Source organism: Oncorhynchus keta, chromosome 19 (assembly GCF_023373465.1).
Source record: "Oncorhynchus keta strain PuntledgeMale-10-30-2019 chromosome 19, Oket_V2, whole genome shotgun sequence".
NCBI lineage: Eukaryota > Metazoa > Chordata > Actinopteri > Salmoniformes > Salmonidae > Oncorhynchus > Oncorhynchus keta.
The window spans coordinates 37,670,619-37,698,420 of NC_068439.1; the positions used below are offsets into that span (position 1 = coordinate 37,670,619).

The 27,802-nt window shown below is 44.5% G+C and overlaps 1 protein-coding gene across 17 annotated transcripts; it reads left to right on the forward strand.

The window, feature by feature from the left end:
• Positions 1-783: 783 nt before the first annotated feature.
• Positions 784-26,608, forward strand: LOC118398212 (chromodomain-helicase-DNA-binding protein 4-like). Of its 17 annotated transcripts, none has more exons than XM_052470462.1 (42): positions 784-969; positions 1,445-1,594; positions 3,936-4,042; positions 4,326-4,580; positions 5,129-5,247; positions 5,401-5,791; positions 6,398-6,545; positions 8,383-8,552; positions 8,874-9,104; positions 11,574-11,777; positions 12,041-12,249; positions 12,560-12,691; positions 12,809-12,908; positions 13,146-13,337; positions 13,888-14,088; positions 14,225-14,362; positions 14,660-14,781; positions 14,943-15,116; positions 15,359-15,500; positions 15,668-15,799; positions 16,042-16,159; positions 17,709-17,833; positions 18,117-18,209; positions 18,428-18,581; positions 18,698-18,721; positions 19,982-20,157; positions 20,830-21,007; positions 22,001-22,089; positions 22,197-22,298; positions 22,509-22,642; positions 22,783-22,927; positions 23,065-23,233; positions 23,420-23,479; positions 23,659-23,762; positions 23,984-24,215; positions 24,334-24,399; positions 24,558-24,713; positions 24,885-24,993; positions 25,309-25,441; positions 25,611-25,806; positions 26,070-26,239; positions 26,334-26,608. In XM_052470462.1, exons 2-42 carry the CDS (start codon positions 1,531-1,533, stop codon positions 26,346-26,348), a joined length of 5,979 nt encoding a protein of 1,992 aa, XP_052326422.1. In that variant the 5' UTR covers positions 784-969; positions 1,445-1,530; the 3' UTR covers positions 26,349-26,608. The 17 variants fall into 17 exon arrangements, with proteins under 17 accessions (XP_052326422.1, XP_052326420.1, XP_052326416.1 ...); XM_052470460.1 differs by having other exon boundaries at positions 785-969; positions 20,830-21,019; positions 22,001-22,090; positions 22,207-22,298; XM_052470456.1 differs by having other exon boundaries at positions 785-969; positions 20,830-21,019.
• The last annotated feature ends 1,194 nt before the right edge of the window (positions 26,609-27,802 follow it).

Genomic DNA, 27,802 nt, shown 5'->3' on the forward strand with positions numbered 1-27,802 from the left:
TAAATCTGACTAGTCACTAGGATGATACAGAGGCCTAAATGAGACATGGCTTTGAATAAGGCCTCATTAGTCTGTGTCTATGATGCATGGTGACTTTTGAACCTATAACCATGGTCTCCCTGAGTTAATGGTACTTCTGTTTTGTCTTTGTGTCTGCTTTGACTGGAAACAACATGTTTTATTTGAGTCATGGTCGTTTGGTTGTGTGTAGACAAATCATGGAGGGTTGAGCAAATCATTGGACTCAAATCAATGGTTTTCAAACGGGCCTGCCCAAGTTCATAGTAGTGTTTACCTGAGTGTGCCCTGTGGTGAACCTCCACAAGGAATGTATGGTTTATAAGTATTCATAAGGTATTCATAAGTATTCATAAGGCTTCTATATATAATATGCGTGTGCAATGTTTTGTGTCAGTCCATGATGAAATATACTCTTAGGCTGTACAGTACAGTGTCTCAACATACATGTAGATTGTGAGACTGAAGTTAAATGCAGTCATGTGGTGCACAGTTGCCATGTGACGTATTTTTTCATCCCTCTCTTTTTGGAGTTATGCTTATTGTGGGATGTCAGTGACTGTGCTCATTATTATTATGGGATGTTGGGTAGGATGTGGGGGGGGTGAGTGTTTCCATAGTAACGTTGGTTGCTAGGGGGGAATGGAGGAATGGGGAAGAGACTGCATGTGAGGGAGGAGGGGGGTGGATTATTATGGTCTGTACATTGCAAGGTAACTATGCAGAGTGGGGGAGGGGTGAACGTGTGTGGGGTTATTATGGGATGTCTGCCCCCTGATCTCTTTGTGTGTGTGCGTGCGCGGGTGTTTAGTGCGAGAGAGGGAGACGTCGTGTGCAACATAAGAAAAAATACTGCATTTTAATTATTGGAACTACCTAGTTATTGTAACCTAAAAAGAAAAACATACCGTTTCGTTGTTTCTGGTTTCAAACAGTGGAATCATTCAACTTGTGAGTAACGTTACTGTAGTTTGTTGCATTGTTTCTAAATGTATTTGTGACAGACCTTTTATTATCGAAATTAAACAAATTGAAGTTAGTCATTTATTGATAGTTATATGTTGGGATGATTAGGTGAATCGTGCTTCTGAACCTAGCCGGTGTGCGCTAACTAACCAAGTGTGGGACGGAAAACTAGTAGCAAGCTAGCCGCACGATGATGGCATGTCAAATGGCTAGCTAGCTGTATGTAGCTAGCGAGACTACGCATAGATTGAAATGCTGATAATCTTGAGTAGCCTAGTGCTGTTTGAAACAATTGGCACCAGAAATGTTATTTTACCTACTGAGGCATTCCATGTATTTACATTGCTCAATAAACGGAACCAGTCAAGAATATTAACTTCTGTTTTCTTTTTGTCTCTTATTTCCACCTCCTTGCCGACCTGTCCTCCTTGACTCCATGCTCGACCTGGACGGACTGAAGACTCGGACAGGACTCGGGAGGCAAAACGGATTTAAAAACTTTTTATTTAGCTAGTTAGCTAACTACATGTAAAGTTAGCTAACAGTATGTCTGGAAGCGAAGAAGATAGGGATGATTTTGGAGCCCCAGAGGATCGGTCTCTAATGCATGGTAGTACCACTTCTACAAATTAACGTTACATATTCATTACAACGAAATTGATTTATCAACGTTTGCTGTACTTTATGTAAATAATACAGGTAAATCGTATAACTAGGCCAAATATACCATTTATGTGTACTGTCAAAACTAACATTTTATGAATAGCTATTGTATCTAACTGGTAACGTTAAGCTAGTTGATGCTGGTTATGGTTCGCTAACTTGGCTGGTTATTATGGTTCGCTAACTTGGCTCTAGTTAGCTAGCAGCATTATCACAATTTATTATGTAGCTGGCCAACTAGTTATGGAAAAGTGTTTTAGCCAATTAAAGTAAGTTTCTGAAACTATGGACATCAGTCTAAGCTAAATGTTAGCTGGTTAACTGAGTGACTGTCTGGTTAACTAACTAGTTGGCCAGAAGCTAGCCTGGCAAGCTATCTGGCCGAAGCTAACTTAGCCTAGCTTGCGTGTGCTAACAATGCTTACGTTTGGTTTCAGTTGTTGGATTGCTTGCCTTTTTAAATGTAATTTAGGAAAACGGCCATACCTGGGCAACTGGCACAACTTAAACTTTGAGGTACTAAAATCATGCCGACCCACCGGCATATTCTTGCGGCCTAGCAAATATTACCGGTATTTTTACGTGCGGATGACAAGATGGAGCCAGCCAGTTAGCTTGAAAGATGGCAGATGACGACGGTGGTTTTCTCCTCCTCTATCGAGTGGTTGGTAGCGCCGCTTTGCGTGGTAGAAATAAATGCTGTCTATACAGTTCTGGAAAATGTTAACGGAATTTGACATATAGCTAGCTAACTATCTTACAATAGTTGGGGAAGTACAATAAAACTTTGTTTACACAACAACAACGGATTCGGATATGAAGGCAATGCATATTCCATTAGAATATGTGAGGGGGGAAGTTAAGGCGATGGAATTTTCTGATTTTTAAACACAACATGCGTCGCCAGGCTACCTTTTTAGATAGTAGCTAACTAATATAATTATTAAACCACTCGCATTCATTTACAGAAATAATCACATTCAAATGCATGGATGATTTATTTTGGTAAATTCTATTAGCATAGCTAGTGATTTTTATTTTATCTGCTTTCAAACCTCTCACATGTGGAAATCATTGACCATAACCCCACTCAAATAAAAAATAATTACTTGGAAGAGGCATCTTTTCCTATTTGATTGTGGGAAATCACATTATGGATTTGGGCTAACTGGAATTGAACTTAATCAAGATAATAATGACATGGCATATAATTGGTCATCCTGCCCCCTTCATTTTGACCTACAGACAGCTTATCACATGTCAGACCGTTGCCACTTTGTCTTGATTTCAATGTCAACGGCCATTTGCTTCAATGTACCCCGAGTAAATTACATAATAGGCTTTGAACTCCATTCCATAGGACTTTGCAGCTACCAGGATTGCAAGGAATGGGGGATACCTAGGATATCGAATTGACAAGGGGGGTAGGTAGTAGTACAGTTATGGGGGAGTAGGTAGTAGTTGCAGCCTATTTGAAATCTAGCCAGCCAAGTGACATGGTGGTGGTTCCATGGCGGCTCGGGCTCTGTTCTCCGAAACCATAATAGTACATTTTGTTCAATGGTATAATATCAGTAAGATAACATGACCTTTATGAATTATGAAGCATTTGTGTTTTTTTTTATGACATAAAAGCTGATGAAGAATCTCATAGAACAAAACATATAAGATCTCCTAAGCCTGTGTTTAACACAGACCTTGTTTTTGGTGTTTATCCAAAAACCCGTCAAAAACATCATTCATTCCCCCACAGGCTTTGTCCGACGAACCATGGCGAAGTTGGTGCCTACAAAAAGACACCATTGCGATTTCTCTCTTGCATTAGGGAAAGGGGGATACCTACTCAGTTGTGCAACTGAAATGTGTCTTCCACATTTAACCCAACTCCTCTGAATCAGAGGTGCTGAGGACTGCCTTAATCGACATCCATGTCTTCAGCCCCCAGGGAACAGTGGGTTAACTGTATCTCTCAGGGCAGAATGACAGATTTTTACCCCGTAAGCTCAGGGATTCGATCCAGCAACCTTTCGGTAACTGGCCCAATGCTCCTACCTGCCGCCCCCATTAATGCACATGTTTATGGGTTAATTTGCAGTTATGTTTTCACTTTGCAAAGATGCAATCCAAAAGAAACTGCTCTTTTGTCATTTGAGTTTTAGGCAGTAGAATGGGAAGAAAAAAAAAACTATCAATGTTTTTGTCTTTGAATTTGAGAGAAAAGAAACAGACATACATACGTCTATATCCAGGGTCATGTGGTTAAGCTGTGTCTCTGACCTCCATTGCAGATGAGGAAGAGATGTCAGAGAATGAGGCCCCGAAGGTGAAGAAAAAGAAGAAGGCCAAAAAGAGCCGGGAGAACAAAAGCAGCAAGAGGCGAACCTCTCGCAGAGAGGTAGGCTACTGTGACATGACCATGTCTCTGTCATATGTGTATGTTGTTAGGATGCACCATGTCTTGTTTGTTGTTGGTCAATTGGCCCAAAATTTCAAACTTTAGCTTATAGACCAAGAAGGCAGGTAAAATACTATACTGTATATTTTTACATCCTTTCCAGAGGAATTGTTCAGGGACCCCCATTGTCTCCGATCAGATAGTGCAGCGTTAGTCTTTCAGTGGAGGGACACGCGACCTGTCAGAAGACAGCTTACTCCTAACCCCCCTGTGTCCCCTCCAGGATGTGCCAATGAGCTCCCCCGAGCCCATGGAGACCCCCGAGGTAGACCGAGACGAAGAGCGAGCGGTTCCCCACTCGGACAGCGAGGGCAGCGACTACAACCCGGGGAAGAAGAAGAAGAAAAACAGGGGGGGCACTTCCAAGGAGAAGAAGAGGAGCAGCACCAGCGCTGACAGAAACGGCGGAGGAAAGGACAAGAGGAAGGACCCTGAACCTGAGGAAGAAGAGGATGAGGACGATGATGACGATAGCTCGGTAAGATTTAGTTTGAGGATGGAGAGCGTTTGAGGGGGTACGGTATTAAAGTTAACCAAACACTATTTCATGGTGTTAATTTAATTGTAATTATGCAACTTAAACCCATTAATAGCTCCATAGAAAGTGATTGAATAAGCTACCTGTAGCTCTAGCTGTAAATAAGAGTTGACAATACTACTATGTTGAGAGTAGACTACCATTAGGGTGCCTGGTAGAGGTAATTGCACTTATGTAATGACATACTATCACTGTGACAGCATAGAACTACCTGCCATTGATCCTTTGTCAAGACAAACACTTTGCACATGGTATAACTGTATGTGGCATCAAATAACCGTTAGTCGCCAATGCTGGCAGGAAAGTGTTTTGTCCAAAGCGGTGCGAGAGTAAACTTGTATATTTTTATTATACCTAGTAGCTATTGAAAACAATGCCACCACTCAGAGGGCAATAAATATTCCCACCACAGTAGTCCAGGCAGTATGGAAAAGACTGGAAAATAACCACTTTTACGGAAACGTTCATATTGAATTTTTCCCATCTAGGAGCCTAAGACATCGTCCCAGCTCCTGGATGACTGGGGAATGGAGGACATTGACCACGTCTTCAGCGAAGAGGACTACCGCTCCCTCACCAACTACAAGGCCTTCAGCCAATATGTCCGGTAACAAGATTGTCCTTATCGACGCTTGCGGCTTGAATAGTATATTAAGCTTTCTCTTTCTTACCCCCTTTAAACTTTTGCTCACTCAAATATTTCTCCTTTCTTCCCCTGATCTTGTCTTTTTTTGTCCTCATTACTCACCATCCTCCCCAGACCCCTCATTGCGGCCAAGAACCCCAAGATCGCAGTGTCCAAGATGATGATGGTACTGGGCGCCAAGTGGCGTGAGTTCAGCACCAACAACCCCCTGAGAGGCTCCGCCGCGGCCAACGCCGCCCTGGCTGCCGCCAACGTGTCTGCTGCCGTGGACAGCATGGTGGCGGAGGTCGCACCCCCTCCCACACCCGCCCCGGTCGCCGAGCTTCAGCTACCGCCCGCCCCGCCTCTGAAAAAGGCCAAGACCAAAGAGGGCAAAGGTCCAAATGCTCGTAAGAAGTCCAAGCCGACCCCCAAGCCCGTAGAGAAGAAGAAGGTGGCTACAAAGAAGGTGGCCCCCCTCAAGATCAAGCTAGGAGGCTTCAACAGCAAGAGGAAACGCTCCTCAGTAAGTGCTTTCACTTTCTTTTTCTCTTCCTTCTCCTTTCTCAATCTCTCTCTACATGTCCCCCATTTGCAACCATTTCTTCCTCATTCTCTCTCCTTGGACCTGCTTAGTAGTGATGGAGGGGGAAAAATCGGAAGCCAAGTTCATTATTTTTGACGATGTATCGTTTTGACAATATCGCAATACTATTTTTGAGCTTGTTGGCTTTACCTGCACCAAAACAGCAGTATTTTTCCTTTATAGCCTTTTCTCTGTCTTCTCTTCAAATAGAGACAATTTTTCAGTACTTTTATATCCATGACTGACCATAACTTATCTTTGCATGGCCCTCTTGTCTGGAACATCGAATAACAATAAAATCACAGTATCGAGTCTCAATACATAGAATCGTGATAATCACAATACTTCGCTGCCAATGTGATATGTATCGTGATACTATTGTATTGTGAGGTCCCTGGCAATTCCCAGCATTACTGTTTCGTCACCTCTTTCTCGCTCATTTTGAGTCATCTTAGGTTTGCATAGAGGCCTTCAACCTAGAGAAGAATTTCTCCTGAACAAGATGTTTCTAACCCTTCTCTCTCACTCCCTCTGTGTTCCTATTAGAGTGAGGAAGATGAGCCCGACGTGGAGAGTGACTTTGACGACGCCAGCATGAACAGCGTGTCCGTGTCGGACGGCTCCAACAGCCGCAGCAGCCGCACCAAGAAGCCCAAGAGCAAGCCCAAGAAGAAGAAGGGTCAGTACTCTGCAGGTGTGTGTGTCTCTCTTCCATGGCTGTGATACAGTATGTCTCAAGCCCAATTAAAAAAGTGGCGTCGAGTTTCTAGACTCCATAGCTGTAGTTTGTGCATGTCCAATTGGCCATGACTCAGTCAGTACCGCTCAGTCTTACTGAGTCACTAGAAGATTGTTTTCGGGAGGGCAGTATCCAGCATCATCTTCCTTTTAAATAGTTTGACACCCGCTGACACATTCAGTAGACAAGATCTTCCGTCAGAGCATTGATACACATCGGCTATGAGATTGAGATGCTTCCTAATTTCAATTGCGTATGAAGTACTAATGTTTAATTCTACAGCGCTTAATAAAATTATTCGTTTTTGTCATACATTCTCATTCAAATATGCGTTCCTGCTGTACATTCCTTACAATATGTAACAGCTAAAGCGGTAGTGTTCCTGGTATTTCTGTAAGGGTGATCGTCAAACAACAACAAATGTTGAAGAGGCATTCCTCTTTTGGGATGTAAAAATAGCTTCTCTATCAAATTCTGTGCACAAATTTGTTTACAGCCCTGTTTGTGAGCATTTCTCCTTTACCAAGACAATCCATTCACCTGACAGGTGTAGCATATCAAGAAACTGATTAAACAGCGTTGTCATTACACAGGTGCACCTTGTGCTGGGAACAATTAAAGGCCACTCTAAAATGTGTAGTTTTGTCACACAACACAATGCCACAGATGTCTCAAGTTTTGAGGGGGAGCGTGCAATTGACATGTTGACTACAGGAATGTTCATCAGAGCTGTTGCCAGAGAATTTAATGTTCATTTCTCTACCGTAAGCCGCCTCCAATGTCGTTTTTAGAGAATTTGGCAGTACATTCAACCGGCCTCACAACCGCAGAGCATGTGTAACCACGTCAGCCCAGAACCTCCACATCCGGCTTCTTCAACTGTCGGATCGTCTGAGACCAGCCACCCGGACAGCTGATGAAACTGGCTTTGCACAACCTAAGAGTTTATGCACAAACAGTCTCCGGGAAGCTCGTCTGCGTGCTCGTTGTATTCACCAGTGTCTTGACCTGACTGCAGTTTGGCGTAGTAACCAACTTCAGTGGGTAAATGCTCGCCTTTAAAGGCTGCTGGCACGCTGGAGAAGTATGCTCATCACGGCTGAATCCTGGTTTCAACTGTACCAGGCAGATGGTATACAGAGTGTATGGCGTTGTGTGGGCGAGCGGGTTGCTGATGTCAACTTTGTGATCAGAGATCACCGGCACCATAGGGTAATGGTATGGGCAGGCATAAGCTACGGGAATGCACAGAGCTACTGTGACGATCCTTGACGATCCTTGGCCCATTGTTTAATGATCATGCCCGGTCCCATGTCGCAAGGAACTGTACACAATTACAGGAAGCTGAAAATGTCCCAATTCTTTCATGGCCTGCATACTCAGACATGTGTCCCATTGAGCATGTTTGAGATGCTCTGGATTTACGTGTACGACAGCGTGTTCCAGTTCCCGCCAATATCCAGCAACTTCGCACAGCCATTGACGAGTGGGATAGCATTGCACAGGCCACAATCAACAGCCTGATCAACTCTATGAGAATGAGATGTCGCACTGCATGAGGAAAATGGTGGTTACACCAGATACTAACTGGTTGTCTGTGACCAACAGATGCATATCTGTATTCCCAGTCATGTGAAATCCATAGATTAGGGCCTAATGAATGTATTTCAATTGACTGATTTCTTTATATGAACTGTAAGTCAGTAAAATCTTTGACATGGTTGCGTTTTCATATTTTTGTTTAGTTTGAATTGCTCTCACGCACTTTTCTCCTCTTATTCCCTCTCTCCAGTCGAGGAGGATGGTGACGGCTATGAGACTGACCACCAGGACTACTGTGAGGTGTGCCAGCAGGGAGGGGAGATCATTCTGTGCGACACCTGTCCCAGGGCCTACCACATGGTGTGTCTGGACCCCGACATGGAGAACGCCCCAGAGGGCACCTGGAGCTGCCCACACTGTGTGAGTGACACCTTCCTAAGTTCTGTGGAGTAAGTGACCAGGGAAAGTGGTACTGGTTAGTCAACGAGAATGTCTGGCCAATTGGAGTGCTGAAAAAAATCGGAGGAAATTGCAGAGGGTAGCGATGAACTATTCATATTGACCAGCATTGGTCAATGATCATAAACTACTAGCTAGTAGTAATATGGTATGTGCTGGTAGTATTTGAACTCAAATTTCTCCAGTGAATAATTGTCTTTGCTCCCCTACCATTCAAACAGTTAACCTTTTCCCTTTTCACTACTACCATTCATGTGAACCCCTTTCCTCCCCCATCCACAGGAGAAGGAGGGCAAACAGTGGGAGGCGCGGGAGGATGGCTCAGAAGAAGAAGAGGAGGAGGTGGAGCCCGAGCCGGAGGAGGACGACCACCACATGGAGTTCTGCAGGGTGTGTAAGGACGGTGGCGAGCTGCTCTGCTGCGACTCCTGTCCCTCCTCCTACCACATCCACTGTCTCAATCCGCCCCTGCCTGAGATCCCCAACGGAGAGTGGATCTGCCCCCGCTGCACTGTGAGTGAACCAATAGGGTGGGACCCAGAGGGTGATTGACATGGGGCACAGACAGTTAGAGGGTGAAGTGAATTTGTGACCCACAGTCTCTTTTCAGTCTTGTTTACCAGAATTCGAAATGGAGTACAGACACTGAGCTTCAAAATGCCATTTCATACACTGTAGTTAGATGAAACATGGGGAAGTAGTGCTGCTTATAGTCCCATTTTGGAGAAAAGGGCAGTAAACATTTTCCCATTTTGCTGTGATTTTCACACTTGCTCTACATTAGTCTTTTGTAAACATATTTAGAAAAGGAATACTTCAATCAAGTTGCCAAAATCAACTCTCTGAACATTATCTCACCAAACTGCCCCATTTAGGAAACCATTTACAGTATTAAATTGCCTATTGTTGTATAATGAAAAATAATTTAAAAAGGGGTATCTTCAAGGTAACCTTTCACATTGAACAGCTACAGTGCTGTTCTTTGTCTACACCCATGTAGCATCGTTCACACCCTCTCTCAAGCCTCAGATCGACCTATCCATCTCTTGACAAATTCACATTGGAACACGCGAATGTGGCCATGTGCTAAAGCAGTGACTTAGTGCTACTTTAACTTTAAGTGGTAAAGGTAGTAGCCTACAATTTAGGTAACACACAAGGCTTAGGTGAAAACTATCTAGACCTAGGCCTATATCATCAGATCCTTTGAGTAACTTTGGTTCGGGTAATGTTATGATGTGAACAAAGGAATCTAGCCTGAGAGCATATTTCTGTCCTGCCTTTTGGAACAGGATATGTAATGTCCATGGCCTTTTCATTGCAAAAGTCCTGATGTTCTCAAAAATATGTTTGCTGGTTTGTGTCCAGTCTGGGGGATGCTTTCACATTTCTGGGAGGAAGGACGTCAACATTGCACAGCAGCTGAAACCTGATTCCATCTGAGTGGAACCTCCTTGGCTGCAACACCAGCTTCCAGACAATTCAAACTGTAAAGGAGGAAAGCAGAGAGAAATAGACATTAAAACCTTGCGTACTAACATTCATTGACCCCTAAGTCCAAGCAATAAGCTCAAAGTACAAATACAAAATACCTGAAGTGTTGCTTTATCACCCTCAATCATCTCCTCGTACTGGTGGTGGAGAGAGAGCAGGTTTATGCTGTAAGTCAAATTCCAGAAAAACAAGTTAAAATGTGAATGAATGTCCTATAGCTTGTTGTTGACTGCTACAACTGTACTACAATGCCCAGTACAAGCGTAACCTGCTTCCAGCCAACAATAATAATTAGCTTGATTAGTTAGCACAATTACCAGTTGGCTAGATATAAATGGTATTCGTTAAGCAAGCCAGTTAGTTGAACATGCAAAAAAAAATCCTCAATCTATAATCCAATAGCTAGCTAGTTATTTAGCTATCGTTTCATCCAATTTACCATTTGTCCCTATAAAGTAACTTGGGGTTTGATTAGCATTCGCACCACAGTGGCTATTTTTGGTAGCTGATTTAGCTGGTTAAACATCAAACACGAAAAAGATTATCGTCATACATGCCTCAACACATCAGCAATCAACATTACTGTAAGCGCAGACGGCAACTGCTGAGCTAACTGTCTTAATGTTGCTTCGTCCCGCAATGAGCCATCTGTAAACAATGGCTCGTTGCAGAACGAAGAAAGCCATAACGGCACATGTATGCAACTGTTTAGCGAGCTAGTACAAAAGCTGGCAACGAGCAGCTTTTTGATACAGTTGAGACAGTAACGCATGTAGCTATATTTTGGCATTTTAACTGTAGACTCTTAACTGGTGTATGGAGAATGATTCACGGCAGACTGAATCACAGAATACAGAGCTGTGTGAATACCAGCAGCTCTATTCAGGACAAGACTGGTATTGAATGTTGCAGCTACACTTTGCATGTAGTCCATGAGTAAATCCAATGGATATTTCAAATATCCGCGGTAGCAGAGAGCAGGATGTGCCATTTTGAGTGACAAAAATGTTTTTCTCGTGAATGTCCCAGCACCCTTGTTATATATATCAACCAATCATGGATAGGCAAAATTCTGCATTTTTTTTGGTGTCTAAACAGCTTTGTGATTTCATATTTTTTATTTTTACAGATTACCTACTGGTTTGTTATTAGTATACTGGTTTGTTATTAAGGCACATGAAAGCGCACATGTTCAAGAAGGCATTTCTGCAGAAGATCTATGCATATTGATAAATGTTTTTTACATTCAAATGCCACTCCTGTGAAGTGCGACATACGGGTCACATTTGACTTCCCAAATTGAAACCTAGTCCCTACGGTCTTAGATAGTGAATGGGAAAACACAATGACTAAATGGTTGAATGCCATGTAACAATACCTGTCTGTAGGCAAGGAGTTTTCACCATGTCATTATGATCCGTTGGTCATGAAAAGTGAATGTTTTAAATTATTTTGACCTATTCATTGGATTTCCCCTCTTCTCCTCAGTGTCCACCAATGAAAGGCAAGGTGCAGAAGATTCTGACGTGGCGCTGGGGAGACCCCCCTCCACCCACGACCATCCCCCGCCCCCCAGACCTCCCGGCTGACCAGCCAGACCCCGCCCCTCTGGCCGGGCGCCCCGAGAGGGAGTTTTTCGCCAAGTGGAGCAACATGTCCTACTGGCACTGCTCCTGGGTGTCTGAGCTGCAGGTATGTACGCACATACACAGGGGCATGAAAAAATACTTTCGCTACGCTGCTACTTTACAGGCAATCGTGCTCATACACAGCTACCCTCAGTTGGCTTGTTGCACATCTTCTTTTTCGTTTCTCAGTCGCACACTGAAACCAAAGCGTTCAAACAAAGACACTCTTCTTTCTCGCTCAAATTGATTAGAGAAGAGCTTTAATGTCACAACCACGTTTGGGAACACACACTTCTCCCTTTCACCCACTCTTTCCCATCTCCCCAGTTGGAGCTGCACTGTCAGGTGATGTTCAGGAACTACCAGAGGAAGAACGACATGGACGAGCCTCCTTCAATCGACTTTGGCGAGGGCGATGAGGAAAAGAGCACAAAGAGGAAGGCCAAGGACCCGCTCTACGCCAAGATGGAGGAGAAGTACTACCGCTTCGGCATCAAGATTGCTTGGATGATGATTCACCGCATCCTTAACCACAGGTCAGACCAGACTCAAAGACTGGCTCCTAAATGTGATTGAAATGTGTTTTAGTTTCATTGAGAGTTAACATTTCCAAAATAGCAGCAGATTTTTAATTGCAAGGCCAGGCCGATATAGTCGTGCACTTTGTAAATACTGTCTAGTCGGGAGTTTCCCTTCAATGGAATGTGTTTGTCAGGTGAAAGGTTTCTCCTCATGGTGCAAATCTGACATTGGTCAAAGCGATAATTTAAACCAATCAGTTGCGAATACCCACCAGATGTCATTTTCAATGTTGCTAACTAAGTTTTGCCTGTTTGTGCGCTGCAGTCAGGACAAGAAGAACAACATCCACTACCTCATCAAGTGGAAAGACCTCCCCTACGACCAGGCCACCTGGGAGGCCGAGGACATGGACATCCCCGAGTTCGACATCTTCAGACAGCAGTACTGGAACCACAGGTCACTAATGCATTATTGTACACCTTCTCTATATTGCGTAGATGAACTGGAGGAGTTTCTACTTTCACCCTTTGTCTGTTTCCGAGGCTAACGATATTCTCTATCTGTTTGTTTCAGGGAGCTAATGATGGGCGATGAGGGTAAACCAGGGAAGAAGATGAAGGTGAAAGGCAAGACGAAACGGTTGGACCGGCCTCCTGAGAACCCTGTCGTTGACGTAAGTGGAGTTGTAACTGTTATTGGAGTCTTATGTCTTTTTTTTAATGAGAGATGGTTTCTCTTGATTTAAAAGATATTCCTGATCATAAATTGTTTCAGTATATTACTGTGAAAATGACCTTTTAGCCTCTTCTGCAGCTCTAAATTGTGCCGATCACATAAATCCCGTATGGTGCTTATTTACTGCATAGTGTGTCTTGGCTTCAACAGTAATTCACTTCTCACCCCCCTTCAGCCCACCATCAAGTTTGAGCGGCAGCCTGATTACCTGGACAGTACGGGGGGCAACCTGCACCCCTACCAGCTGGAGGGTCTCAACTGGCTGCGTTTCTCATGGGCACAGGGCACAGACACTATCCTGGCTGACGAGATGGGTCTGGGCAAGACTGTGCAGACTGCCGTGTTCCTCTACTCACTCTACAAAGAGGTATGGGGTGAATGTGCATGTATTAGAGATAATAACTTTCAGTTTGAATTTTCAAATGTGAACTATAGCTTCTAACCTTTTATTTATTGATTAATGTCATTGTTTAAAACAATTTTTTAAATCAAGGCCAAAATGCGAAGTGGTAGCCATTAGTTAAAGAGAAACTGATTAGAAATGCCAACTTTGGCATATAGTTCCCTTGGCAGCCTTAGACCAATACCAGCCCAGCCATTTTGTATAAATCAGGTGAAATCTGACGACATTAAGCTTGAGCTTTGTGTCAACCCTCTTGGGGGGTGATCACATGGAGACTACTGCCACCTATTGGTCGGAGTGTATAATGCAACCCCTTTTTGACAACACCATGTATTTACATTAGAATTATAGATGCATGAATGTTACATGAAAAATGATATTTCTTTATTAAATTAGCTGTGTATCAGTTGGTGATGCATGCCATTTTTAACACCAAGGGTAGTGGGTTAGATTCCCGCTGGGGCCACACATTAAAGATCATTTGTATGGAACATTTTTTCTTTCCCCCTCACAGGGTCACTCCAAGGGCCCGTTCCTGGTGAGCGCCCCCCTATCCACCATCATTAACTGGGAGCGAGAGTTTGAGATGTGGGCCCCAGACATGTACGTGGTGACCTACGTAGGAGACAAGGACAGCAGAGCCGTCATTAGAGAGAATGAGTTCTCCTTCGAGAACAACGCCATCCGCGGAGGCAAGAGAGCTTCTAAGATGAAGGTGAGAATGATAACTGATCAAATGTACTTGTTGAAGTAAGGAAGTACTTGCTTTGTCAATCTGCCACGATAAGCTCACTCCTTCAATGATATGCTGGTGTGTGTCGTGTTTTTTAACTAACCCCGTGGCCTTGTAGAAAGACTCATCGGTGAAGTTCCATGTGCTGCTGACGTCGTATGAGTTGATCACCATCGACATGGCCATCCTAGGTTCCATAGATTGGGCCTGTCTGGTGGTCGATGAAGCCCACAGGCTCAAAAACAACCAGTCCAAGGTGAGAGATTAGAGTTGACGACTCCTATAACATGTCTATGGTGAGGGTTTAAAGAGCTTGTGCTAGGGAGGTAGTTTACCTGTTATGTGCAACATATTCCCTTACTCAAGAAAAATATCAATTTGGAAGTATAAGGGTATTGAGGCATCCCAAATAACATTTATCGTAATTTGGATATCCTGATTTTGTATTAAGTACAATGAAACTCCACTTAAACTGGTATGGCTGATGGTACCATTGAGAAATTCAAGTGTGCCTTTTTGTTGTTGTTAAGTAACAGTTCTCTCTCTCGTCCAGTTCTTTAGGGTGCTGAACAACTATCCTCTCCAGCACAAGCTGCTACTGACCGGTACACCTCTACAGAACAACCTGGAAGAGTTGTTCCACCTCCTCAACTTCCTCACGCCAGAGAGATTCAGGTGTGTGTACACATTCTGACCACCCTCCAAACATTACTCCCCATACTTTCCCACTCAATCCCAACGACCACTTCACGTCACCTGTATCACACCCCGCACAGACCAGCTATTATAGAATTAAACCTTAACTTACTTCCCTGCATCTTCCTCTCTCTGTGTAGTAACCTGGAGGGCTTCCTGGAAGAGTTTGCTGACATCGCCAAAGAGGACCAGATCAAGAAGCTGCACGACATGCTGGGACCCCACATGCTCAGGAGGCTGAAGGCGGACGTCTTCAAACACATGCCCTCCAAGACGGAGCTCATCGTCAGGGTGGAGCTCAGCCCCATGCAGAAGTGAGTGAACGTGGGAAAGGAGGGATAGGATGTAGTGAAGAGGGTAAATTGAATGGTGGTAACCCACATTTATTGGCTAAAAGGTGATGTGATCAAATATATAGTTAGAATGATTAGTTATCTTCCCAAGACTACTTAATTAAACACAATCTTCCCTCGGGATACTCAACTCACGAGAACCTTACAATATAATTGGACCGGGGAAGGGGTATTAAGTGTTTCTTATTGTCTCATCTTTTTAGGAAGTACTACAAATTCATCCTCACCCGTAACTTTGAGGCCCTGAACACACGAAGTGGTGGGAACCAAGTATCCCTTCTCAATGTGGTGATGGACCTCAAGAAGTGCTGCAATCACCCCTACCTCTTCCCTGTGGCAGCCATGGTACGACCCACATAACAATGTTGTTGACTGAGAATGGACCATGCTATTGTGATGGATAAGTGTGTGTGTGGAGGGGGGGGGGGTTGTATTTGCAGTTTTAGATATAATATGCATTATGAAGCTCTTTTTAACTGAGGCTCTGACTCTTGATTGGTTCCCCCAAACAGGAAGCCCCAAAGATGCCCAATGGGATGTACGACGGCAGCGCCCTCACTAAGTCTGCCGGGAAACTGACTCTATTGCAGAAGATGATGAGGAAGCTGAAAGACGGAGGGCACAGAGTACTCATCTTCTCTCAAGTTAGTTACCCAACACTCACATTTTAAATACTTTATTTGAATCCACAAATCGCACTACATCTTGAAGGATTCAACCATTTCACAGATCTTGGAGACAGACACTTCAAGATACAAAAAGCACACAGACATACACACGGACACTGCTTACCCTTGTAGATGATTTTATAGATTGACATTTATTTTGCCTCTCGTGCATCAACTTAATTTGTTTACTCACCGCCCATTCACTCCCTCTGTATTAGATGACCAAGATGCTTGACCTGCTGGAGGACTTCCTGGAGAACGAGGGCTACAAGTACGAGCGTATCGACGGCAGCATCACCGGGGGCATGAGACAGGAGGCCATCGACAGATTCAACGGTGAGGCTCACCCCACAGACGTCCTCATTCACACTCGACTATATCACTGTGTATACTGCAGTTTCAGAGTGAATATTATATAGTTGAGTCTTTAGGAGTATATATCCTATCGTTGTTTGATATTGAAAGTGATTGATATAGACAATAGCTGATGTAAAAAAAAAAGCAGGGTTTTTTCTGGATCAAAAGGGGGCTTAGGTGGTGGTCGGTGCGGCTGAATTTGTTCCGGTCTCTGGGCAAGAAACAACCCCGTCTTGGTGGTGCAGATACATTTTTGTTGTTGTTTCCATTACTGCAATTCTCCATGTTTCTCCATGAAGCTGACATAATTGATGTAATAAATGTATCACTAGCAACTTTAAACAATGCCACTTTATATAATGTTTGCATACCCTACATTACTCCTCTCATATGTATATACTGTACTCTATACCATCTACTGCATCTTGCTTATGCCGTTCGCCCATCGCTCATTCATATATTTTTATGTACATATTTTTATTAATTCCTTTAAACTTGTGTGTGTGTATAAGGTGGTAGTTGTGAAATTGTTAGGTTAGATTACTTGTTAGATATTACTGCATGGTTGGAACTAGAAGCACAAGCATTTCGCTACACTCGCATTAACATCTGCTAACCATGTGTATGTGACAAATTAAAATTTTATTAGATTTTTGTTGGTGCAAATTTCCTGCAATTCTATGCATCCTGAATTCATTGGGCCTATTGCAACCATGGACGGCCACTAGATTATCGCCATGGCCCGACGAACAGTTCTTGTGCTGATGTTGCTTCCAGAGGCAGTTTGGGACTCTGTAGTGAGTGTTGCAACCTAGAACAGATGACTTTTACGTGCTTTTGTTCTGAGCTTGTGTGGGCTACCATTTCACGGCTGAGCCGTTGTTGCTCCTAGACGTTTCCACTTCACAGTAACACAGGCCTGTGCAACTCCAGTCCCCGGGAGCCTGATTGGTGTCACACTTTTCCCCCATCCCTTGCAAACACACGTGATTTTAAACTAATAGCATTTTTAACTGAAGATCATGATTAGTTTGAGTCTGGTGTGTTAGCTGGGGCAAACGTGTGACACCAATCAAATCAAATTTATTTTATATAGCCCTTCGTACATCAGCTGATATCTCAAAGTGCTGTGCAGAAACCCAGCCTAAAACCCCAAACAGCAAGCAATGCAGGTGTAGAAGCACACCAATCAGGCCCCCGTGGACTGGAGTTGACCAGGCCTGTGAATAAAGCACTTACAGTTGACTGGGGCAGTTCTAGCAGGGCAGAGATTTGACAAACTGACTTGCTGGAAAGGTGACATCCTATGACTGTGCCACGTTGAAAGTCGCTGAGCTCTTCAGCAAGGACCATTCTACCGCAAATGTTTGTCTATGGAGATTGCATAGCGCGGTGTGCTCGTTTTTGTACACCTTTCAGCAAATAGCCGAATTCCCTAATTTGAAAGGGTGTCCACATACTTTTGTATCCATGTTTGTGTATATGTTTAGTGATTTGGTCTGAGTGGTTGATCTGTTTTGTTCCTTAGCCCCGGGAGCGGTCCAGTTTGCCTTCCTGCTGTCGACGAGAGCTGGAGGTCTGGGTATCAACCTGGCCACCGCCGACACCGTCATCATCTACGATTCCGACTGGAACCCCCACAACGACATCCAGGTATCACACATGGAACCATCACACACAGGCCAATTCAAGTCCTATGGACTTAGAGAATTTGATTTGTTTAAGCAATATGGTGAAACTTCCACCTAGCCGATCAGGGCATGTGGAGCTATTACATATTGCTTACGCCTATCCAATCAGATCTCCACACGTGTTTAGCGGTCGATTTGGGATTGGGCCATTTACCGTTTCCTTGTCCTCCTCCATATCAACTTTATTACGGTGGGTTGCAAGGATGAAAGGTTCATACAGTTTCTCTGTCTCTTCTTCATCTCAGGCGTTCAGCAGAGCTCACCGTATCGGACAGAACAAGAAGGTGATGATCTACCGCTTCGTCACGAAGGCCTCTGTGGAGGAGAGGATCACTCAGGTAAACAGGCTGTCCCCTCTCCCGCAACATCACAATGACCTATTCACAACGTAACACAACATCTGTATCATAGAAATTATACTTTCTTGATGGATCCAATGAATGTTGTGTGTGAAACAGAGCCTTGTCTGTCAGCTCTACTCATTTCATTTCTATGGCCTAAATGGGCTGAAAGAAAGTGCAGGCATTAAAACATCCCATGTTCCCTCCCTCACCAGGTTGCCAAGAAGAAGATGATGTTGACCCACCTGGTGGTGCGTCCTGGTCTGGGCTCCAAGACGGGCTCCATGTCCAAACAGGAGCTGGACGACATCCTCAAGTTCGGCACGGAGGAGCTGTTCAAGGACGAGCTTGGAAAGGGGGACAAAGAAGGTAAACATGGAGGGATGATGGATGGAGTGGATAGTTGTTCATCTGTCAAATCACCAGTCAGTTGGCTTGCAAGTGAGCAAACAAAATGTTTTTTTGTTTTTTTTACCTGCCCACAGCAGGTTACTGGAAGCGTGTTGCAGGTGAACAGAAAACGAGCAAAGGCCAGCAGATACGAACAGTCAAATAAGCTGATAGTTTGTTGTTTATTACTTATTAGTGCTTATTAGGTGAAATGTTCAACATTACTATCATGTCGTCGTCGTCGTCCCCCCCCCCCCCTAGAAATGGATGGAGCATCTAACCAAATTACACATGGTTTTAGTTCTGGGTAAACCGGGATGAAAAAAATCATAATGATGTATGTAACAGATTTGGTTCAAGATTAAGGTTATGACAATGTTTATAACGCGTTCAGTGTAACGTTTTATTAACTGGGTGGTTTGAACCCTGAATGCTGATTGGCTGACAGCCGTGGTATATCAGACCGTGTACCACGGTTATGACAAAACATTTATTTTTACTGCTCTAATTATGTTGGTAACCAGTTTATAATAACAATAAGGCACCTTGGGGGTTTGTGTTATATGGCCAATATACCACGGCTAAGGACTGTGTCCAGGTACTCTGCGTTGCGTCGTGCATAAGAACAGCCCTTAGCCGTGGTATATTGACCATATATCACACCGCCTCGGGCTTTTGCTTAATTATACCATGGCATTGTTAAATACTTGTTTCTGATTGGCTTGAAGGGCATTCTTGAACATGCATATTTTCCCAATAACGCACGGTAGAATTCAATGGCTATAGTTAATTCTGACATGTTTTGAGCTGCTTTTGAAAGTAAACGTTGAATTGAAAACATTGGCATTGTTGAATTCGATTTTCATAATGTCAAGCTAGGACTGATGGTTTGGTTAGCTAAACTAGCAAGTCTGTTTGGTAACCACGGCAACTACAGTAGCTATCTAGTAAACTTGCTAGCTACTTCAGTGGATGTTGAACACATTTCTACCTGCAAATGTGTTCAATTATAGCCATGGTATAAAAGGGATCTTCAACCCGGGGCTCTATGCGTCATTCATTATTTTCCCTAGAACGCATAGCCCCTCGTTGATTATCCCTCACATCGGGGTTTTCCCAAACTCTGTCCTGGGGCCCTCCACTGGGGGCACGTTTTTGGTTTTTGTGCCATTACTCCACAGCTGCTTTGAATGATCAAAGCTTAATGAGTTGTTTATTTGAATCAGCTGTGTATTTGCTAGGGCTAAAACCAAAATGTGCACCGAGGAGGGGGGGCAGGACCGAGTTTGGGGAAACCCTGCCTTACATGATAATGTTTAGAATGTGTGCTGATGTTTTTAGATGGAGCTTGTCCATAATGTAATTGTTTTGTCCCCCAGGTGAGAACAAGGAGGAGGACAGCCAGGTGATCCACTACGATGACATGGCGGTGGACAGACTGCTGGACAGGAACCAGGAGTCCGAAACCCCGGAGGAAACGGAGATCGGGAGCATGAATGAGTACCTCGGCTCCTTCAAGGTGGCCCAGTACGTGGTCAAGGACGAGGAGGAGGCGGTAAGCGTGTTTGTTGGACATATATGCCACTTAGCAGGCTATTTAGGTCCAATTTTACATTTTTAGAAGGTTGACTCCTATGTGGCTTTGTTGGAGCCCAGGTGTGTGTGTGTGTGATTTGACACAGTCACCCAAGTCATAGACTAATCTCTGCTACCGCGCGGCAAGCCGGTACCGGAACACCAAGTCAACGTTTAAAAAATATATATATATAAATAAATAAAATATTTTAAAAGGGCTCCTTAACAGCTTCTACCCCCAAGCCATAAGACTGCTGAACAATTCATCAAATGGCCACCCGGACTGTTTACATTGACCCCACCCTTTGTTTTTACACTGCTGCTACTCTCTGTTTATTATCTATGCATAGTCGCTTTACCACGACCAACATGTACAAATTACCTTGAAATTAACCTGTACTGACCCGGTACCCCCCTGTAATAGCCTCGTTATTGTTACTTTTATGAAATGTTTTACGTTAGTTTATTTGGTAAATATTTTCTGAACTCTTCTTGAACTCCATTTGTTATGGGCTTGTAAGTAAGCATTTCACAGTCGGGTCCACACCTATCGTATTCGGTGCGTGTGACAAATATAATTTGTGATTTGATCAATGAATCACCTTTTGTCTCACTCGCTCACTCCTATTCCTTCGCTATTGGCCCCCCTCAGGAGGAGGAAGTACAGAGGGAGATCATCAAACAGGAGGAGAGTGTCGACCCAGACTACTGGGAGAAGCTGCTCAGGCACCACTATGAGCAGCAGCAGGAGGACCTGGCCCGCAACCTGGGCAAGGGCAAGCGCATCCGCAAGCAGGTGAACTACAACGACGGCTCCCAGGAGGACCGAGGTAGTAGACGGGGTAACAACAAGCGCCAACGCCATTATTTACTTACATGTTTGTGTGTGTGTGTCCTTTTGTGGATGTGTGCAAGGGGAGGCATGCAGTGTGTAGGAGCATGGAGGTATGTACCTGTGCGAGCGTCTCTGGTGAAGCCTTAGTAACAGAGTGGTGTCCGGGGCTGGTTTGAATATTCTTTACCTCCTGCATGAGACCTGCCTCTCTGTCACAGTCGTGTTGGAAATTTTGAATTTTCATCCAATTTGCATTACCTCACCACTCCAGCCAGGCTCCGTGTCAAACCTTAGAAGGCCTGGTAAATCTTCACATACGTTAGTGATCTTCTATCCCCAACAACAATCCAAACTATTCAGAATTACATATGATGAGCAGATATGTTCAAGTCCTTTTATGTGTGTTTGACCGCCTTCCTTAATTAACTTTTGACACCTGAATACAATGCATTGCAATGGTGTGGACTACTCTACCCACAATGCAATGCAAGGGCACCATGATTTCAGGCTCCTCACCAAGAGAAAGAAAATGCCGGCACCCGCCCCACAAACTGTACTCTTTTATTCTAGTCCCCTAAGAGATAGAAGTTGGCGTGTGTGACTGAATTGGGCTTGTGTGTGTGTTGTGCTTACTTGGTTTGTGTTTATTGTACCCCTTCCCACTTTTGAGTTGGGAACCGGTGCCTTTTTCCTTGCCTGCTAACTATAGACATACTAGCTTAACCAAAGTCCCACATGTGGTTTGTCAGCTACTCCTACTTTGGCACTGCGTGTATTGTGTGTAGGCAAGTTGAGACATCACCCCATATCTGTGACGGTGGTGTCCTGCTAGATCTCTGTACTTGGTCTGTTTGTCAACCTTTCACTCAGTCCATTTCCTTGTAGAATCTTCTCCCCCTCTTTAAATGTTCATATATTTTTTAAAGAAGTTCAAAGACGTTTCTGGACTGTGTACTGAAATTGCTCCCCGTGTCTTTCTGTCTCCAAGCAGATTGGCAGGATGACCAATCGGACAACAACTCTGACTACTCTGTGGCCTCCGAGGAGGGTGACGAGGACTTTGATGAGCGGGCAGAAGGTAAGAGAGAGTGTGTGGACAGAGATGGTGTCCCTGTCAGTGGGGTTTACAAGAGCGCTTGTGTGTGAAGCTTAAGAGAATAACTTTTCATGTTTTCCTTTTTTCTGGCGGTGCAGCCAACAATCGCAGACCCAACAGGAAAGGCATGCGGGGCGACAGGGACAAGCCACTGCCCCCCCTGCTGGCCAGAGTGGGAGGCAACATTGAGGTCAGCTGTCAATGTCCATCAATCACTGCACTCTGAACCAATGCTCTGCGTGATTCTGAATGTGTTTGCAATTTAGTTAATCTACAGATGGGCCTACCCACCTCGTGCCTCTGACATTCAATTGGCTTGGATAGAAATAGTTAGAGGTTGGGGGTCGATCTGTAAGACTACCTGTTAACTCGACACTAACCCTGCCTCTCTGGTGTTCAGGTGTTGGGCTTCAACGTTCGCCAGAGGAAGGCCTTCCTGAATGCAGTGATGCGTTATGGGATGCCTCCCCAGGATGCATTCACCACCCAGTGGCTGGTCAGAGACCTGCGCGGGAAAGCTGAGAAAGAGTTCAAGTAAGTAACTAACATGTTATAGTGTAAATAAAAATGGTAATGCCCTGATTTGTTGAATTTGTCCTCTTTTTTTTTTTATTTTTTATTTTATTTTTTTACATCGGATCCACTCATCTCTCTTCTTTCTTGGTCTCTCTCAGGGCGTATGTCTCGCTCTTCATGAGGCACCTGTGCGAACCCGGCGCAGACGGAGCCGAGACCTTCGCCGACGGCGTCCCACGCGAAGGGTTGTCGCGGCAACACGTCCTCACCCGCATCGGCGTGATGTCACTGATCCGTAAGAAGGTAAAGCCCAGTTCCTGTTTGGGATAACTGTCATACTTTTTAAGTCAAAGTCTTAATGGTATACTGGTCTCATGATCGTATACGGCTCTGTGTTTCATTATCTGTCCTGGCCGTGTTCTGACCATGTTTTGGACCAGGTCCAGGAGTTTGAACACGTCAACGGCCAGTGGTCCATGCCCTGGATGATGGAGCTGGAGGAGAGTAAAAAGGCTGCGGCCGCTGCAGCTGGAGCCCACCCCGACTCCCCAGGGAAGACCCCCTCCACGGGCACGCCTGCAGACACACAGCCCAACACACCCGCCACAGGTACAGACCGCTACGCCCTCTTCCACAACCCTCTTCCTGATCCCTGTTCTTCCTGCATTCCTTATGGACAATCCGTCTTTCTCGGCTGTGTTGACCTATGGCCTGCAACCCCCCACTTCCACAAGTAGACCCTCCTGCAATAATGCTTTTAACCCCTGTTCTCCTCTGTGTGCTCACCCTCCCCAGCCCCCAAAACTCCCTCCACAGGCACACCCGCAGACACGCAACCCAACACGCCCGCCCCAGGTAAACCAACTGCCCCCACCTCCACGCTCACTCACTGTTCCAGGACTCTGACCCATGCGCTGCTGCAATGCTGGTTTTTAGTGAAACCACCGTAGAATAAGAGTGCTTGGTGTGTAAAATGTGTAACTGTCAATCAATGTTTAGAGATGTGTATTAAAGAGGATGATCTGTTGGTTTAGCAGACGATCCTTCAAGGACTGAGGACGCCGTGAAGGATGGCGAGAAAGAAGAGAAGAAAGACCGTGAGGGGGAGAAGGAGTCCGGAAAGACGGAAGACCCAGAGGTAAAGAATTTGATCTACATTGGTCAATAGACTGGGTAGCTTTGGTTGTTATCCATTGCCCTATTCTAATGTATCATACTTGTACATGGGGGATTGATACTACAGTATATCATTGTTGTGAAGTCGGAGATGGAACTCCTTTTCCAGAATGGTTGTGGTTATATACTTAGTTCTCTGTGCTTCAGGCTCTAATAAATCCAGCTCTTTCCTCTCTCTTTCAGATAATTGCGATCCCTGATGAGGATGAGAAGGCCCCTTCCCCTGAACAGAAAGAAAAGGAGAAAGAGGAAGAGGAGCCCATGGAAACAGACGAGCCTACCAACGGAGAGGTGGAAAAGAAGGATGGAGAGACTGCGGAGAAGAGTGCTGAGGGAGGAGAGGGGACCAAGTCTCCAGCAGCGGAGGAAACGACGGACGTGTCGGAGGTCAAATCTGAAGATTCTGAGGCCAAAGGTGAACTTTTCTGTCAATGTCATAATATAATATGGCTCAGTACTAGTTTTCCCATAGTACCATTTCTATTACACTCGTTTGCTAATGTCTCCCCCTCTTTCTCTTCATGGATTTGCAGCAGAAGATAAGAAAGAAGAGAAGACCGAAGAGATGGACACCACTCCTGCCTCGGAGGAAAAGAAAGGTAGCTCGTCCATCTGCTCTTGTTTTGTCCCTTGTCGATCAACAAACTGCAGTAAGAACATACTGTAGGTTCGGTTCCTTGGTTGTTTGTCAACATTTCTGCTTCACGCCATTCTCTCTTTGGCCCCATTTTTATTTGTTCTCTCGTTCTGTCTGCAGAGCAAAAGGAGGAGAAGGATGGAGTGAAGGTGGAGGAGCCGGCCAAGCTGCAGAACGGGGACAGTGTGAAGGAGGGAGCGGCGGCCGGAGTCAGTGAGGAGAAGAAGAAAGCGAAGACGAGATTCATGTTTAACATCGCCGACGGAGGATTCACAGGTAAGAGGACCGGAGAGTGTCGAGGGACACGCACGCCCAGATCTCAACTCCATCTCAACTGAGTTTTGGTTGGTTTCAAACATGGTTAAGCGCTACTTGTGGACTAAACTGCATTTTCAATAGTCTCAATTGTTACAGGGAAGCACTAACAATCTCTTCTCTCTCCTACAGAGCTGCACTCCTTGTGGCAGAATGAGGAGAGGGCCGCCACCGTCACCAAGAAGACCAATGAGATCTGGCACCGTCGCCACGACTACTGGCTGCTTGCTGGCATAATACAGTATCCTTTTATACCAGTGTTGACTTACTAGGCTGCTCACTGTGGCTCTTTGAAAACAAAATTAGGACGGCGCATTCCAACAGACAGAACTCAATGATTTACTGTCAATTCTTTCTCTTAAACATTTGACCGGTACAACCCCGTCATTGGATTATTGCCTCCAGGGTGGACTGCCTGTAGCATGATCGGAACATATCTATGAACTATGACCAGCTTCAAGTATTAGTGAAAGGTCACATACATTAGGCCAGTATTGGTCATAACACAAACAGTGGGGCTTGTTTTGTTTTTCCCCTTGACTCTGGCGCCCCCTAGACACGGCTACGCGCGCTGGCAGGACATCCAGAATGATGTGAAGTACGCCATCCTCAACGAGCCCTTCAAGGCTGAGATGAACCGAGGCAACTTCCTGGAGATCAAAAACAAGTTTCTGGCCAGGAGGTTTAAGGTATAAAGTCCTTTATTAGCCATTTATACTTTTTATGAGCGTAATTTCTAAGCCAACTCTTCTAGTACAGTTTTGTCAGCAGTTCTCATTTTCACTCTTATAATATACAGGTTTGTTGTGCTCTGTGTACTTTCCTTCCCCATCTCCTCTCCTCCTTCCCTCCCACTAGCTGCTGGAGCAGGCCTTGGTGATCGAGGAGCAGCTGCGCCGGGCGGCCTACCTCAACATGTCGGAGGACCCTTCCCATCCCTCCATGGCCCTCAACACGCGCTTCAGCGAGGTGGAGTGTCTGGCTGAGTCTCACCAACACCTCAGCAAGGAGTCCATGTCGGGGAACAAGCCCGCCAACGCCGTCCTGCACAAAGGTAGCTAGCCAGCTTGCACTCGCCTAGTACGTCTGGGTCGAGTTCATTAGGATGGTACCTTCCCATTTTTAATTTTGTTTGACTGTTTTTTTCCCCCCCGGCCGTTTTGTGCCTACTGAACGTGACCCTGTGCAAAGGAATGGGAAGGATAGTCTCTCTGCTGACAACAGACCATAATACGTTATCAACCTAAAGTACCTTGAGGCTTAGTTGAAGATTTAAGTTGGCAAGCACTTCCAGGTTCTCACTCTTTTCCCTCTCAGTGCTAAAACAGCTGGAGGAGCTTCTCAGTGACATGAAGGCAGATGTCACCCGTCTCCCGGCAACCATCGCCCGGATACCCCCCGTCGCAGTGAGACTCCAGATGTCCGAGAGGAACATCCTGAGCCGCCTGGCCAGCAGAGGCCCCGAACCACAACCTCAACAACAGCAGGTAAGCGCTCAGCCCAAAGAGAGGTATGTGTGTGTGTTCTGTTCACAAGTCTTGTCATGCTTTGTAATGTGGTTGTTCCTTTCTCCTGCTTCAGATGTCGCAGCAGTAGCCTGGCTTAGGCCCCCCCGAACCCCATCACCTCTACATTCCTGATCGGCACAGCAGAAGATGACGCGCCCAAGCTTGAAACCACGGCTCTTTACATATATATACATACATACATATATATATATATATATATGGACTTGCAGCGTTTCTACAGGCTGACTCCTGGACACTGTGGAAATGATAGCTATTTTATTTTTTTTGTTTTTTGACTTAATATTATTGATATGTTTTTTTTGGGACCTAAATAAAAATGTAATAAAGGATTGTTTATTTTTATCAGGGGGGGCAATTGTATTTGTCACATGTGCCCCGACTACAACAGGTGTGGTAGACCTTACTGTGAAATGCTTACTTAAAAGCCCTTAACTAAAAATGATGTTTTATATATATATGCAGGGTTTTTATTTTTTACTATTTTCTACATTGTAGAATAATAGTGAATACATCACAACTATGAAATAACACATGGAATCATGTAGTAACCAAAAAAAGTGTTAACCACTATAGTATTGGGCTCAGGACTGTTGCACTAACGTATGCTAATGCAATTAGCAAGAGGTTGTAAGTAACAAGGACATAGACATATCTGATATGGTCAGAAAGCTTAAATTCTTGTTAATCTAACTGCACTGTCCAATTTACAGTAGCTGAAATAATACCATGCTATTGTTTGAGGAGAGTGCACAGTTATGAACTTAAGTTATTAATAAACCAATTAGGCACATTTAGGTAGTGTTACAACATTTTGAACAGAAATGCAATGGTTCACTGAATCAGTCTAAACCTTTACACATACTGCTGCCATATAGTGGCCAAACTTGGCCTGGAAATATGGCCTCTTGCATTTCATAGATGATGGTACAAAAAAAATTAACATGTTTTTTTTTTACCAGATCTGTGTTATAATTCTCCTACATTAATTTCATATTTCCACAAACTTCAAAGTGTTTCCTTTCAAATGGTATCAAGAATATGCATATCCTTGCTTCAGGTCGTGAGCTACAGGCAGTTAGATTTGGGTATGTCATTTTAGGTGAAAATGGACAAAAAGGGTACAATCCTTAAGAGGTTTAAACAAATAGAAATATATTTTAGATTCTTCAAAGTAGCCACCCTTTGCCTTGATTACAGCTCTGCACACTCTTGGCATTACTTGGAATACTTTTCAAACAGTCTTAAAGGAGTTCCCACATATGCTGAGGACTTGTTGGCTGCTTTTCCTTCACTCTGTGGTCCAACTCATCCCAAACCATCTCAAATGGGGTGAGGTCATCTGATGCAGCACTCCATCACTCTCCTTGGTCACATAGCCGTAACAACAGCCTGGAGGTGTGTTGGATCATTGTCCTGTTGAAAATAATGGGCCCACTAAGCACAAACCAGATGGCATGGCGTATCGCTGCAGAATGCTGTGGTAGCCATGCTGGTTAAGTGTGTATTAAATTCTAAATAAAT